The 16,692-nt window shown below is 33.6% G+C and overlaps 1 protein-coding gene across 4 annotated transcripts in view; it reads right to left on the bottom strand.

Moving 5' to 3' along the window:
* The window catches only part of dia (diaphanous related formin 1), a 151,096-nt gene that overhangs the window by 100,426 nt on the left and 33,978 nt on the right, over positions 1-16,692 (bottom strand). Inside the window, exons 1-2 of one of the 4 annotated variants that reach the window (XM_017613008.1) lie at positions 5,828-5,868; positions 418-731 (exon numbers count right to left, since the gene is read on the bottom strand). In XM_017613008.1, the coding sequence (XP_017468497.1) occupies positions 418-724 (307 nt within the window). In that variant the 5' untranslated portion in view covers positions 725-731; positions 5,828-5,868. Of the gene's footprint in view, positions 1-417; positions 732-1,300; positions 1,462-1,557; positions 1,571-5,827; positions 5,869-16,692 lie in introns of those variants that run through there. The other 3 variants (XM_017613007.1, XM_017613010.1, XM_017613009.1) reach the window with 3 other exon arrangements.

Genomic DNA, 16,692 nt, shown 5'->3' with positions numbered 1-16,692 from the left:
GTCAGCCAAAAAAATTATTAAAAATCAACACGATTTCCTTACATCTTGAAATTTTCACTTTTACCTACGTAAATTTAATGGGCTACGAAAATGCACACCTAGAATTTTTCTAAAAATTCTGAACAAAAAGTTTAATATTTTTGGGTGTAATTGTTAAAGTTTTTGAATTTTTATAATTTTTGTACGAAGTTTGAGATTTGGATTTATGTGGTTCTGGTTATGTGATGTGCTAGACTTTTATAAAAAAAACTATAAACATTAAATAACCAAAAGAAAAAAGCAAAACTGGTCAAAATGTTAATCAGTTCATTAGAAGGGTATATAAGTAATGACCGGGTCCGCGATTCCCCCGATTGAAAGCTATTCACTTTCACCGTTGAAAAGATGTACATATGTATACAAATATTTTAAACTTACCTTTTAGGTGCATAAATATCATTTTGCGCTTTTCAGCCAGCGTTTTCATTAGAAGTGGTTCACGTTTATCTTTCGGAATATTCATATCTTCAAGAATTTCCAGAAATTTCGAATCTATTTCGGAGGCGCTTAAGGCTCGAATTTTATTTTCAAGCTCTTGCAGGTCAATGACTTCATTATTATCTATTATATTTGATTTAACAGGCATGGTGGCATTACTACTATTGCTTTTCATCTTTTGGCGACTAAACCATCCTTCAAACCAACTATCCGCGGATCCAGTTTTCAACTTTTCTTGCTTTGACATGGTAGCTCTATAATTAGAAAATGTACACAACAACTTAACTTATGTTATGGATCAATGGAAATTATTTTCGTTTGAAATGGTCACAAGGTCAATTGACTTTTTAATCGTTTTGAATTTGACTTTGTGGTCATTTACGGCGCACATAAGGACAAAGTGAATAATTACGACGAGAAAAATAGAAAAGCCAAACGCTTTAAATCTTATGAGTAGTCCATTTGCAAAGTGCGCTATGTAAAATTTTTTCAATTTTTAGTATCTAAGTATCTAAGGTAGTTGCATGTCCACTAACAATACATCTTTCTTTATTCTGAAAAAATAGGATCAAATGTTAACAACTCTTGCAAAAGTCGCTATCATACTTATTTACAAATTTTCAAAAGTCTCCATCTTCTGAAAATCTTAGAAAACTACTTTAGCCGTATAGACTTTTAATGTTCTGTTATAAAGTTATTAGGCTCTTATTTATCCAAATTTTCAGGTAATAAAAAAAAGATTCAATTTAGATGTTACTTGTTGTCGTAGTTATTTTTTTGAAGTTATGGCTTATTATTATAAAATCCAATAACTCTGTCTTACCACACATATCTTTCTTAAAATACTCATTATAAACCAGTCCACAATGTAGCATACAAATTTTGACTTTTAACGCAGCGCAGTAGCTTTCGGACAAGCGCAAAATTGGCTTTTCTTTCGTTCGCCGAATTATTACTAATTTTTTTAAGTTATAAATTAACGTCGCTTGTCGTTTTATTCTTATTAATAAATAATTTTGCGATTTTTGTTAATAATATAGTTGTTTGTGCCATGATTATAATACATATTTTATAAAATACCTTTTTTATTTAACTTTTTTTACTGCTTAAGGAAAACCATTTTTTCCAACAACAACAGTATACAATGCTTGTAATTGTAGGTGCAAGTTAGCTGTGAAATTTTTTACTTTTATCAGAAGCTTTTGTGGAATTTGTCGTTTTTGAGTGTTTTTTATATCAGAAGTGCAGCTAATGATGCCAAAATCGTTAATTATGTGTCCTAACGGTAAATACAATTGGCAAAACAAGCTATGGAATACATTACACCGTGCGACAATCACCATAAGTTTTTAAAACACACGAAAAAATCAATATATTCACAAAACTAGGAGCCAAATATAGTATAACTGCATTTTTAATTTTTCTCTCTGACGTCAGGATTTTTTAAAGGACTTTGAAATTTCTGGGATATGATTGAATAAAAAAATGATTTAAAAGATTTGGTGCATTGTAAAGTAACAATATTGGTATCAGTTAAAAAGGAAAATTTTGTAGAATACAAAAAAAAATAATTTTTTGTTGCACCAGGACGAATATTGTTGAAAATGTCCTTTTAGAATCTTATCCTTGAATATCCTTGGAAATTTCCAATATTTATTTTTGAAAAAAATATATGTCAAGGACTAATACCACATCCTCGATTTTCGTCCTTCTACCATTAAGGTTTAGATAAAAAAAAATGTACACTTCTCCTTATAAGGTATTGATAGTTACAATATACATAAATGAAGGTACTGGAATCACTACACTGTACAGCACTCGGCTGGGTATTGGACCAAACCAACTTTTTTTTAAGAGATTGAGTCATAGGTAAAAAAGTAATTTCTCCGTTTTTCGAAGTTAGCCTCCGAAAATGAGATATGGGTCTTCGAAGTTCGAAATAGGATCTTTGGTAAAATATTATTTTTTATTATTATATGTAAATAAATAAAAAACTAAAAATACAGTCGCAGACCGCCTTTTGCTCTTATTTAAATGGTTTATAACTTTTTTTGCAAACTTATATTACAGGTGCTACAAGGGGACAAAGGTCGGGTCTTCGAAAAATTAAAAACCTTATACTTCAAACAATTTTGAACTGATTTTTAAAGTTGGTATCGTTTACGGTTGCCAGACGTACTGATTTTATCAGTACCGTACTGATTTTTCAACTTTCGTACTGATTTTATTCATACCTTCAATCAGTACGCTATTGTCCTGATTTTTTTAAATTTGTACTGATTTGTACTGATTTTTCAATTCTGAGCAATCAAATTTGTAATAGGGTTCTTCCCAGCTTGGTACGCGGTAACTCGGTGATCGGAAATTTTTGCCCATGTATTTTGTTTGTGTAATATTATTTGACACAAACAAAATACTTTAAGATTTGCTTAAGATTTTTACATATCGTTGCAACTTTCTTAAAATTTACTGTAAAAAGTAAGAAGAAAATAATTTAATTATAGTTGACTTGTTTTCAGTAATGTTTGATATGCGCAAGAAATTAATATAAAAGAGTAATCGTTTTATGGGCATATTGCGTGTCATTATCTACCAGAGGGCTGCCGTTTTTTGTCGAGTGTTGTTAGTTTTCTCGAAAATAACTTTCAGTTTAATAACAACAAATTTGAATAATTGAATGGCTTTGCCTACAACTTACAATTCTTTTTTCTCAATTTACTGACTAAATTTAGATACTCTTTTTGGCGAATTCTTAGTCTTTCAAAGTTTTTGCGCAGTTGAAAAAATAATTTAAGCCATGAGGAAATACGGATGCAGTCCTTAAATAGAGGTCTCTTTCCACAGTTTGAATAAATATGTAATTTTGTTTTTTCAATACCACGAAGAAACGAAGCACCTGAGAGGAACTAACTTAAATATAAAGTTTGCTTCCTGGCGAAAAGAGAGAAACCGACTTCTAATTGAAATTTAAGAAAGTGAACTTTAAATTAAAAGTAATATTAAAATATGTATAATGTTTAGAGTTCTTCGACTATTTAAACGCTGAAAGTGGAAATGATCTCATTATAGCTCTTAAAAAATTGCATGTACATAAAATAATTTATTGGCTCCTGTAATATTATAAAGGTATCTCGTACTACATGTTAATGTGTATACTCATATAAAAATTAATAACATTTTTATTTTTTATGAACAACATTTTATTTATAAACGGGTAAGGCTTCCTCAAATGGGCCCCGAATTTACCAAGATTAATATTTTTAAATAACATTCAGGCAGCGCCGAGTTTTATAGTCGAAAAGTACACTGTGTAAATTTTATTGCAAAATTCCAAATAGTTTTTTATCAACAATTGAAAATTTTTGCAGTGTTTTGGAAATTTTTATTTTTCTTTGAAAGTAAGTGTCCGAATGAACAAATTTTTTTGGGTGCAGATTTAAAAAACATTAAACTATACAATGAAATTATTTGCGTTAGAAATTTTTTTTTTGCTTTTCTTGGTAATAATAGTATAATCTTGGTAAATACGGGGCCCACTTGAGGAAGCCTTACCCATACCAAAATATTATTAAAAACAAGTACTCTGGCGTTTCAAAGTATTATCTGCTACTTACATTCATAATTCTGCTTGGAATAAAAGTGTACTGAAAAGTACTGATTTGTATAGCATGAAAAAGTCGAATGTACTGATTTCGCGCCAAAAAAATCTGGCAACCCTAGTATCGTTGTAAACCTGAGTAAACCCCCTTCTTCTCTTCTGATATGCATATTTGTATACTCTTTATGTAAAAATTTGAAAAAAAAAACATTTAAAACGAAAAAATACCTTTTTTCTATAAAAACAATATTTTAAACAAAACAGTTACTAATCGATTTTTAAAAAGTTGATATCGTTGTAAACGCAATCAAACCTTCTTTCTTCTGATATGCGTATTTGTATACTTGGTTTATAAAAATTTGAGAAACAACACTTAAAAGCAAAAACTACCTTTTTTTATAAAAAAAAATATTTTAAACAAAAAAAATTACAAACCGATTTTTAAAAAATTGGTATCGTTGCAAAGGATACCAGAAAATTTATACTTTCTTAATCCCAAAAATTTATATTTATATAAACAAAGAAAAAAAATTTAATTAAAAACACTTTCTCCCTCTATATAAACTCCTGCCCCCTAGGTGAAAGGCTGGCTACGCCCTTGTATACAAAAAAATTAAAGTATTTAAACCGTACATCTTACGGTCAGCTTGTTCTTTTAGAGCGCATATATGGTTCCAAAATAACGATTCCAGTATCTTCAATTATGTACATATATTGTAAATATCAATCCTTACTATCCTTACTAATATTATAAACCCGAAAGTGAGTTTGTTTGTTTGCTACGCTTTCACGCTTTAACTACTCAACCGATCATCATGAAATTTTGTACACTGCTGTCATTTAGCCCAACTTAAAATATAGGATAAGTTTACTCTCGATTAGACAAGGGGGCGTGGCACCTCCAATACAAACGGAATATTTCATACTGCATTTCTCAGGAAATGTTTTTGATAGATTTCTGGAACTTGGTATGGAGATATATAAAATCATTATCTACTCATGGATAAGAGCTGCCACCTTATAAAAAAATCAAATTCAACTGTAATTTAGGGAGTTATTTGTTTGAAATTTATTTTAAAAAATTGATGTCAAGAGGCTTAAAAAAGCAGTAGTTCGAATATATTTTGAAAAGGGTTGCCACCTGTTTGAAAAGTCAAATTTAAATTAATTATACGCAAGCTATCTCAAGAATTAAAATATGGTTGTCTAACGAAATATTGTTAAGAAACCTTTAGCTTAAAAGTTTTGAATAATATTTAAGTCTTTCGCGAGGGTTTCCATCTTTTTAAAAATTAAATTCAATTATTCCAAATTAAATATTACAGTAAAAGGCGCGCAATGGTTCTGGCGGTTGATTTATCGGTGGTGATTTGAGATTTACTCCTGCACAACTCAGCCCTGGTGTCTCGGAATGAAGCCACAATAAGAATTTAAACCACAATAATACTGGCAAACCACATCCATTGGGCCACTTGTAACACACAAGCATTCGATATACTCATTGGTGCAACAGTTCGATTTAATCTGACATCCACGGCACCTTTCCTAACTTGGCGATTATTCGTAATGACACCAGCGTCACTTGGCAGACTTTTGTGGTAATAGTATTGCCAATACATATTTTGAATATTAGTCAAAGTGGATCATAAATAAGATTTTTAGTAATAACTTAACTCCAGCGCCAACTTGCGGGTGAAATTGTGAAACTACGCCCAGGAGTACACAAAAAACTTCGCTTCGGATTTCACTCACCATTTTTCTCCATGACTATAAGATTGATTTCATATATTGCCGTACCAAGTTCCGGTATTCTACCATGAACACTTCCAGAGATATACAGTAAGAAAAAATCGGTTTGAATAGGAGGTGCCACGCTCTTTATTTATTTATTCGTTTTAATCTAGAAAAGTGTAACAATTCTTACAGATTACAAAGAAAGAAAATTAGAGAGCACTTAAGACTAATTCAATAATTCATTTAATAACATTTTAAAATAGTATTTTGTGTAAGAAAAGTCAAGACCATTAAGAGTTGAAAGCGAATTAAATTCTCTCAAAGTTCTCAGAATCGGAGCATTACAAGCATAATTTGTTTTGACCGTGCCCAACCAGAAAATATTATGATTCCGCGGATCCGCTGCGGAATATTGAAATTAATTTTTGCGAGTAGAGATGGGGAGTCGATCATCCCATTTATTAGATCATAAACGAAAGTGAGAGAGAGAATAGTCCTTCTACTTTCCAACGAATTTAGGTTAATGAGCATGCACCGACCTCTGTAAGATGGAATTGGCTCAGAAAATTTCAGAGAACGTAAAGCATAGCGGATAAAGACTTTTTGGACACGCTCGAGCCTACTAATATGACATGCACAATATGGTCTCCATATACTTAAAAGCAGCAAATTCTAGCTTAGAACGCACAAGGGAAGTATATAACACCTTTAGAGTATAGGGATCAGTAAAGTCTGAGCTGAAACGTCGAATAAAAGCTAGTACATCATACGACTTTGCAATAGTGTAGTTTAAGTGACTTTGAAAGGAGAATCTAGAGTCGAAACCGTTCAATAATTGTACTCGGATTGGATAACCTATACCCATCAATGTGATAGGAGGTAGGAATAGAAGAACGAGATTTAGAATAAGAGACATGAAAACACTTGCTTATATTTAATCTTAACTTATTTATTTTGCACCAAGCATCGACGTTATCTAAATCAGATTGAAGATTTACAGAGTCCGAATAACTCGCAATCGCTGAGTATACCTTTAAATCATCTGCATACAAAAGAAAGTTACCCAGTATACTTCCCTGGGGAACACCAGAGGATGCAATGAAAGAGGCTGATTACACACCATCAACATTAACAACACATTTCCGAGAGGAGAGATAGGATTTAAACCATTTTAAGGGTCGAATGAAATCCTAAAGCCCTCAATTTGGAAATTAAAATTGTGTGGCTAACCTTGTCAAATGCTTTTGAGAAGTCTGTATACACAGCATATACTTGAACACGGTTTTGAAAAGCAGACATACAACATTCAGAAAATACTGCAAGGTTAGAGACAGTTGGTCTACTTTTCATGAAACCATGCTGATCAACGTAGATTAGGCGATTAACTGAAAAATAAATTTTTTCTTTCACAATAAGTTCAAATAATTTTGAGACCGTGGATAGTTTAGAAATTGGTCTATAATTGGTAATGTTATTCTTATTGCCACTTTTAAATATTGGATTAATAGAAGTTACTTTCCAGGCATCTATGAAATCACCCCGTTCAAGTGATTTTTTGAACATTAAAAAAACTGGATAGGCAAGTGCATAGCAATTTTTAAAGATATACGAAGAAAGCCCATCTACATCAGCTTTTGTCCATGCTTGGAGTTGCCGTATTCCATCTTCAACATCAGCCAGCGTTAAGGTTAGCGGACCAAGATTGACTGGGGAATTTATATCGAGTTCAATCTCACAAGCCAAACCCGCATCAACTTCAAAACTAGAGCAGAAGAAATCTGCAAACAGATTCGCTGCTTCTAGAGAAGATTGTGCTTGAGTTTAGTTGTAGTAGACAACAGAAGGAATATTTGAACATGATTTCCTTGATTGATATATCGATATTTTTTCAGCCTATAACCATCTTGGGACGTCTGAAGCAGGTGTCCAAAATTTCAAAATAATCGGTTCGGACGTTCTCGAGCTTTGCGAACACATAAAAAACGTCTTTCAAAATATATATTTATATAGATTATATTATTTTGATTTTGAATATGAGTGTCAGACGAAAGAGGTTTAAAAAGGTTGCCAACCGCTTAAAAGGTTAAATTCAAACTATTCAATAATTTAAATGAATTAATACAATATAGGTATCAATCGAAATGATTTTTAATGGGCTTCATTTCAAAACTACAGGTAAGAGAAGGGCGTACTGCTCTACATCATGCTGTCATAGAAAATTGCGATAAATTAGTAGAACTTTTATTAGAGTATGGAGCAAACGTTAATATACAGGATGAAGATGGGTATACCGCTTTAGATTACGCTTTAAAGAACAATAATTACTTAGAAGAAGAATTGAAAGAACATGGAGCATCTGTTTAAAATCTCAAATTGAGTTCAGGGGATAAGTTAATTGAAAAAGTATGGCAAGTGAGAAATTTAGGAAAGTTTTTGTTTGAAAATATTTTGAAGATGGTTAAACAAATTTGAAGCCTCCTGTTTTTTAATTGAGTTTTCTTGAAATAAATTTTACTCAATGTAGCACGTAGAAATCTCATACACTCAGCGAAGCGGGTGAGGGCGATCTAGTATCTTATAAAGAGAAGTGAACGGTGCAAATCTTATGCAGTTAACAAAATTCCCTTCGCACAGAATAGTATCTCTAGCCACACCAACTTTCCGCGAGTATTTGCCGCAGCATTTACATTCACTTATGAAGGAGAACGACAGCAGTGAACCTTCGCGAAGGCATCGCTGCCACTTATAGCTACATACGGTGACGAGCAAAACTGTAACATGTTATAACACTTTTTATTTCAGCCACCGCTATCTATCCAAGTTCTAACGACTTTCATACTTATGTTGTATATTCTTATTGGTACACCTATACTCCCTCTCTCTTAACGATTTGAAGTCAATCCAACAACAATAATACAACCAGCAGACAAAAATGTAAATTAAGGCAAATGTTACAGTTTTGCACTCACTCTCAGTTTTTCATTTTACAGTTATCTTTTCCTTAGTTGGAAGTCAGCTGACTTTTTCCTGTATTGTAATTTATTGACGAAGTGATCACTAGTAAATAATATAAGAATCAAAAACCATAAATGTAAATAATAGATTTACTGCGGAAAGGCGGGACCGCAGGAAAAGTGGCAAAAAATTGTGGAGTTTGCTACTTGAAAATGTTAAGACTGAGAAAAAATATAGCCTAAAGCATTCCCAAGGACAAAGGAAGGCTGTCAAAAAATATTACGGTCCGATAACTTGTGAACTTAGCAGCAAGTCGCGGGGAGCAGCCTCTATTTCAGAAGCGCTTAAGGTATTGAACTTTAATGCAAATCAGTAGAGAGCGAGACGAAGAGTTGCCAAATTGAGCGCAAAGGATCATAAAAGAAGAAAAAGGCAAATTTGATCAAAATACATGTGTGAGTGTGGCGGCATTTTGCTGCATCGCACGAAAACCGGACCGTTGCCTATTGGGATATGTTAAGTCTTTCAGAATGTAATAAAAAAAAACATTTTTAAGGTGCAATTGAAGGTTATTTGGTCTGACAAGACTAAATTAATCGCTTTCAATCAGATGGCCGGGAATGGTATTGGATCAAAGACCCAAATTAAGCCCATGCGTATTATGTAAGGTAAACTGTGAATATCAGTGGTCGATCAGTAATAGCTTGGGGTTGCATTTCAAAAATGTTCTTGGTCTGTTAGTCCGCATTACGCGTAAGGAACAGTATCTGTTCATATTTCAACAAAATTTGTAGGATGTAGTCGAAAAATGAGAGTTTCTGCTGAAAAATCACCCAAAACATACTGCATATGTTCGCAAAGACTGGATACAAAATAGAAAATTTGCTAATTTGAAATGACCTCCACAATCCGCGGACATAAATCTCATCGAGAATTTGCGAAAACAACTAAAAGTAAAGCTTAATAAGTATCCAAGTTCGTCCAATGGAGTACATGAGCTATGAAAGCAAACTAAGGATATATGGGAGGATATACCTCCAGAATTCTTACAGAGATGCAAATAAGGTATGTCAAATCGCATCCAGGAACTAAAAAAAGCAAAATGATACTGAACACTGTGTTAACAGCTCTTTTTTTCGTAAAAATTGTCAAAAAGTTATTAAAAATATATAAGTGCAAAACTGTAACATATGCCTTAATTTACAATTTTGTCTGCTGGTTTTATTATTGTTGTTGGTTGACTTCAATTCGTTATGAGAGAGGAAGTACAGGTGTACCAATAAGAATATAAAAGAAAAGTGTAAATGTCGTTAAAACATGGAAAGATAGCGATGGCTGAAGTAAAAAGTGTTACACCATGTTACAGTTTTGCCCGTCACTGTATATGAACGCACGCTGTTTGGTCCACCAATACATACGCGTACGAACAACAGCGGAAATTTTTTCAACCTAACCTTCGCGAACGCGAACTATCTGAACTGGTTTTATGCTTCTCGTTCGCGAAAGAGAATCAATGCAGAATATTTGATACGTTCACCTTCGCGTTCGCGTACGAAGTTGAGTGAATATGTCCGAACCAGTGATGCCAGACATTCTCTGTTAAATATCCCACGGAAATGGGCAAAAAATCCCTCAATTACCCACATCTTGAAAATTTATCCCACAAAATTCCCAACGAATTTAAACATATACATGTTTCAGTAGTAAAGAAGTAAAATTCATACAAAATAATAATAATAGTTTGGCGCTTACACATATGTGCTTTTCCTCCAATTTGTGGCGGTCCCCTTGATGTCACACAAAGGGGAGGGACCTACAGTTTTACGCCGACTCCGAATGGCGAGTATATTTTTATGAGAAGCTGTTTTTCATGGCAGGAATACACTCGGAGGTTTGCCATTGCCTGTCGAGGGCCGACAGCTGTTAAGAAAAAACCCCCTTTTCTGCATTTTTTTCACTCATTCATTTTTTCCCATTCATTTTTTTGCTCACTCACTAAGGGCCTAAAAGAATTTTTTGGTGACTTTAAAATTGAAGCACATTTATGTGCTATTTAACATTTCATCAGATAATTTGTTCCGCTTTTTACATAAAACACCAGTTACAACTGAAAAGATTCTTTCTTACTCAGCGCTTGAATTGGTTAACGTAAGAAAATTTTCGAAATTGTCCTTATACTTTATAACAATTATATACCATTTCACTCCACATCTCATCTTCAGAACGATTAATTACGTAAGAATGTCGAATATTCTTGAATTTTGATCAATTATGCAACAATAACTGCGTCAAAAGAAAATCCCTTATTTATATGAAGTGTCCCTTTTTTCCCTTTTAATAATTTTTGATGCAAAATATCCCTCAAATAGGGAAATTACCCACAATCTGGCATCACTGGTCCGAACCCTGCTTATTTGTACAATTATGTTATGAATAGGTGAAGGAAATATCAGAATATAGCAGAACCCTGCAAATAAGAATTGACGGTTTAAAAAATTTTGCAATTTTGCAATTTTTATATTAGCTAGAGTTATACAAAAAAATTCCAACTTCTCTTTAATAGTTCCAAAATGAACAAATAGCAAATGTAGAAATATCAAGAACTCGTTCCCCGTTTCCCCGTTCATTAAATAGAACATCTTCGTCTTAAGGCGCATACTGGGATGAATCGAGAATCTAGGACGACAAATATATTTACTTCATATGTATTTGACTGGTTTCAATGAAAGTGGATACTCAAATATTCTCAAAATTCAAAATGGCGCAAAATTTTACTCATATGCCATCTTTCCTGTCCATATTTTATGCAAAAAAAAATATTGCGTTTTTTATTTGCCTATTCTCCACAAATGAAAGACTTTGGGATTATAAAAAGATCACTACAATTTTGAGTGTGAGTCACTATAGTTGTATGTATATTCGTTTTTACCTGAATAGTCAGTAAATTTGTACTCAGTGGAAAAAAATATATAATGTGGCGAATATTGCGGCAACGCAAAGCGAACAACAAGAAAACGGTAGAATGTTCGAAGAAAGAGGTAGAATATTAGACAGCAACAAACGTCAAGTGGACGAATACTGCGAACAGTATTGTGCCTATTCTCCACAAATGAAAAACTTTGCGAATATTATAAAAAGATCACTACAATTTTGAGTGTGAGTCACTATAGTTGTATGTATATTCGTTTTTACCTGAATAGTCAGTAAATTTGTGCTCAGTGGAAAAAAATATATAATGTGGCGAATATTGCGGCAACGTGAAGCGAACAACAAGAAAACGGCAGAATGTTCGAAGAAAGAGGTAGAATATTAGACAGCAACAAACGTCAAGTGGACGAATGCTGCGAACAGCGAGAGAATGTTGGATAGATGTCAGAACGTTCTATAGTTGTCATTAGTGCGAAGCAGTGCGGGTATATAAACGCGTTGCTATAGCGCACACGAACTTCAGTTGCGAATCAGTAAGCTACAAGTTCAGTTGTAAAGCAGAGTTCAATTGTGTTGACAAGTTTTGTTAAGCGTTGTGATTGCTTTAAGGAGTATTGTAAAGTGTTGTTATTGCATTAGTGAGGATTGTAAAGTGGTTGTTGTACAATAAAGTTAATTGTACTGTAATTTGGAAATTCTTAAGCGTTTATTTAACTGTCCAGAGATACGAACCCAGAGAAATCCTTAAGTATTCGAAGATAATCGTAACAATTGGTGTCAGAATTGGAATTGTTAAATAAATTTCATAGGAGAAAACCCTGAAAAGGGGTAATATTCAAGAGAGAAAGCTCAAGGAACTCAAACAGGAGTTGAAAAAGCGAAATTTATCAACCTCCAGAAGGAAAGTGGAGTTACTATCACGGCTGTGTGGACATTGACGTTGATAAATACGACTTCCATCGTGAGGACGACGAGGCATCCACGAAGGACGAACAGAAGGAAGATGCTGCTTGTTCATCGAAGGATGACATTTCTACGAAGGTTGAAGAAAAGAGACAGATCAGGAACTTTTGATTTTGGTGATTATGCATAGTTTCGTAGGTATATAGTCAAAATCGCTGTATATGTTGAGTATTTTACAGAAGAAATATATCATAATAAGAGTTACTGTAGTGTTTTATCCGATCTGAAATAATACCCGCTGTAATCCCAAAACTAGCTAAAACATCAGTGATTATGGATTATTCAAATTTAACTAAGTTTTCCTGTTTTTCCGTGTAACTTTTGATATTTGAAAATGACGTTAAAGTAATATATTCTATATAACATACTCTTGAAAATTACACCAGAGCTGATTGTGTGCCTCTAATAGAACCAGAGTTATGAGTATTCGAAATTTAGCATCTGAAAGGAAGCTCAATAAAAAAAATCTATTTTTCCGCTGGCACACTTATTTATCGATAGATAGTTGTATGATGTGTTCATAAATCGCTAAGGGTACAAAGTTTGAAGCTAGTTATCAAGGCGAACGTTTTCAAATTTTAATCAATTACGCAGGACCACAAAAAAAATCGATGAAAGGTTAATAAAACCAGACCAGGCGTTTTATATGTTTTTGGGGTCGCTGAACACGAATCTGCAGTCAATTTTTCTCCATCACGTCAGGATTTGATTCTAATCTCAAAACAAAACACATTGCGAAACTCAATGAACTCCTCCAAAAGGCCTTCTAAAGTTCGTCCTATAAAAGCCCATCTGGTAGGCCTTCTATGGGTAGCGAAAGAAGAAGCCCTTCAATTGATGGCAGTCCTTACAAAAAAGAAAGGAATGCAGAGTGGAAGGCCTCTTGACTCTCAGGAAGGCCTTTGGGAAGGGCTTTTAACTCCTGAAATTATGTACTGGGTTATAAAATATATATAATATACTTACATATATATATAATATACTTATATATATATAATATATTTATATATAAATATAAAATATTTAATGCAGCCATGCACGACGAACATTTTGGCGAGCAAGTTCACAACTCGCATTCGTCTTTTTAATGTTTTTCTGTAGTCCCGCGAATCCGCGGATCCCGCATGTGTAATCCCTCATTTCTGATCCTACAAAAATGGCGCGGGATCCCGCGTTTCCGGGATTGGATTCCCTAGTTGCAATCTTTTGTGACCCACTTTCCACAACTCGTTAATTGTCTGACATCAGCTAAGCCAAAAACTGGGTTGATGAACTAACTCGAAAATATAAATCAGTTAGCATGAAGAAACCAGTTGAATTATATGAAAAGGCCGAACTCTAATGGAAGCTTTTGTTGAAAAGCGAGCTCATCAGGATATTTGGCAATGCTTTGAGGAAATCGCCAACGGCTCTGATACCGCTTACAGTTTTTGTAGTGATGTGGATAGTCAATAATTTCAAATTTTGTTTACACTGGCAATCAAGTATCTATGCGAACTCAGAAAGATTGTTGAGTGTATTGGGTGTTGAAAATAGAAATACGTTGTTGACCGAAAATTCGGAAATAATGAAAAATATAAAAAAATTAAACTTTAATTACTAATTAAGTACTATTAAATTTTGATTATAAAAAGAAATGTTTGAACTAGATTTTTAAATTGAGTCGAAGTCGAAAATCCGGAAATCCGGCCGGATTTCAGCCTGAAAAACGGCCGGGTAAGCCAGGTTTCAGATATCTACCAGATACCCCGCACATCCCTACTAATAAAGTAAAAAAAGTGATAAATAATTTAAATATATACGTTTCTTAACATCCCCGCCAAGTTTCGTTAGAAAATTCACGATAGTTTTGCTAAAACATCCAAAAGGCGAAATAATGAAAATCCAACCCATTATATTTATGGACTATGTTAATGAGATTTTTTTTTTGGAAAAATCCCAGAAAAACGTTTTTTTTTTTTTAAATATATATCTATTATTATCGTCTCTTTTTCCAATATCAAACGAAATATGTTTCAAATACCTTTCCAACGTAGTGCTTAATTTTTCAAACGTGTTAACATACATATTAATATTTTATAACACTGTAATGGCACCACACGCGACAACAGCTTATATGGCAACACTTATGTTGCCCAAAATAATAAAATTCCATCGCGTGTGTTGTCTGTCAACAATGCCGAGCTTACGATCCACATTCGTTTTTAGAAGGTGTATCGTAGGCTGGCTTCAAGGAAGCCATTCATTCGCTACTCGACTTCAAATTTGAGAGGTTGTCCGGTAAAATTATAAATTGAATAAAAATTAAAAATTAAAAAAATAAAAGTACATTTTTAAAAACCGAAAGTAGTGTGCGGGTGCGTTTATTTGAAAACGACCAAAAATAGAAGAGCGGCCGTGCAGATTTTGGCAGCCTGCCAAGCATCGAGCAGACGCAGCGTGGGAGTGTCCAGCAACACCAGCAAGGAGCAGTGTGCAGTGTTCTTTTGCATGCACCAGTACGTGGGTGAGTTCGTTGAGTAAATTGTGAGTTTGGGTGCTACGCCCAAGCGCTTTCGTACCGGGCGATATCCGAAATTTCATCTTTAACCCTCGATATCTTATATTTCCGCAATAGAAAATTGGTACACGTGTGCTCAGGGGTTGGATTCTGTAACTGTGAGAAAATGTAGTGTACACCGATTGCAAAACTCACAACCAGCGTTGGCACCACAGTATATACAGTAATAAGCCTTTTTGAGCACTCCTCGGGGGTAAAATCTGATCAGGGTTGATAATGAGAACGAGCGTGAAATTTGTTGATTCAGAGTTGTATATAAAATTACTGTGGTACGAAAGGGAGCAACAACCGTGCTATGGCAAGTGGCACAAGACATGACAGTATAATAGTGACCAAAATTAATTACAAAAGTATAAAAAATGCAAATTATTCTCTATTACTATAGATACTAATACAGATCATCATTGTTTAGTGTTTAACTGGTTATATTACACCGTAAATGATAATGAACTGTTAAATGCTGAAAACCAAATTCACGTAAAAATGCACATTCTTTGACGTGTCTCCGAGTAGTGAATTTCTGTTTTTCTTAGAAATTGCAAGAGCAGGTAATTTTGTAAACAAACACTTTTCTTAAAATTTTAACAGATAATTGCAATTTATTCTAATATTCAGATATCCAGCTTGTAGCCAGAGACAGTGGCATGTGAGGCTCACTTAAACCTACTCATCATGTTGGAGCAGTTCCGGGTAATGGACCATTGAATGTGCTGGCTGAAGTTATGACCACCACGCATGTCCTGAATTTATACGGTAGCAATTCATAGCTATTATTATTGTATGTGTTTATATTTCATATTTGTGACAGTCTATACTTTGATCAAATCGATTTAAGTATTTTTGAGGAGCTCCGGGTAATGGTCACTCAAACTTGGGCGTGCTTAATGAGCTGTCTGGGCGGATGCGCTGGCAGGAATTGGAGTCCCTATTACTATACAAACCCGTTTTTTTTTAATAAAGACTTAAATATATTCGGAATTATAGAATTTTACTTTTCTAGTTTATAGAAACACAAGCGTTAATTATGTACTTAACTATTGATATTATTCTTAAATAAGCATTGAGCATAAGTCCTAGCAAACGTCAAGCTGTGAGGTTGTACTTTATTGTGCTCTGATTTTGGCTTTCTACTTACTAAGTTCATTGTGCTAATTCTGTGTTAAAGTAGTGATAAAAAGTGCTTATGAGCATCAGAGTGTGAAATAATTGAAGCTAAGTGAAAGTCATTGGTTTTATATTAAAGTGAATTTAATTAAATTTCTCTAGCATACATTCTAATTTTGCCGAGCTATCATTGTTGTTGTATCCTTTGTAGTTAACTGAATTCATTTTGTTTTTGCACATTTGTTCTACTCTTTTTGTTTACTTCTTCTAGTAATTCTTGTCACAGCTGTTTGCGTTGCGTTTATTAAGTGTCAAATTACAGTGATACTCAAACTGTTCGCTACATTTACATAAAGCTATTTACATCAGCTTT

This window comes from Rhagoletis zephyria, unplaced genomic scaffold (assembly GCF_001687245.7).
Source record: "Rhagoletis zephyria isolate East Lansing unplaced genomic scaffold, Rhagoletis_zephyria_1.1 Rzeph_scaffold_00600, whole genome shotgun sequence".
Lineage (NCBI taxonomy): Eukaryota > Metazoa > Arthropoda > Insecta > Diptera > Tephritidae > Rhagoletis > Rhagoletis zephyria.
The sequence above is the reverse complement of the archived record's forward strand: the minus strand, read 5'-3'. Positions and strand labels throughout refer to the sequence as shown.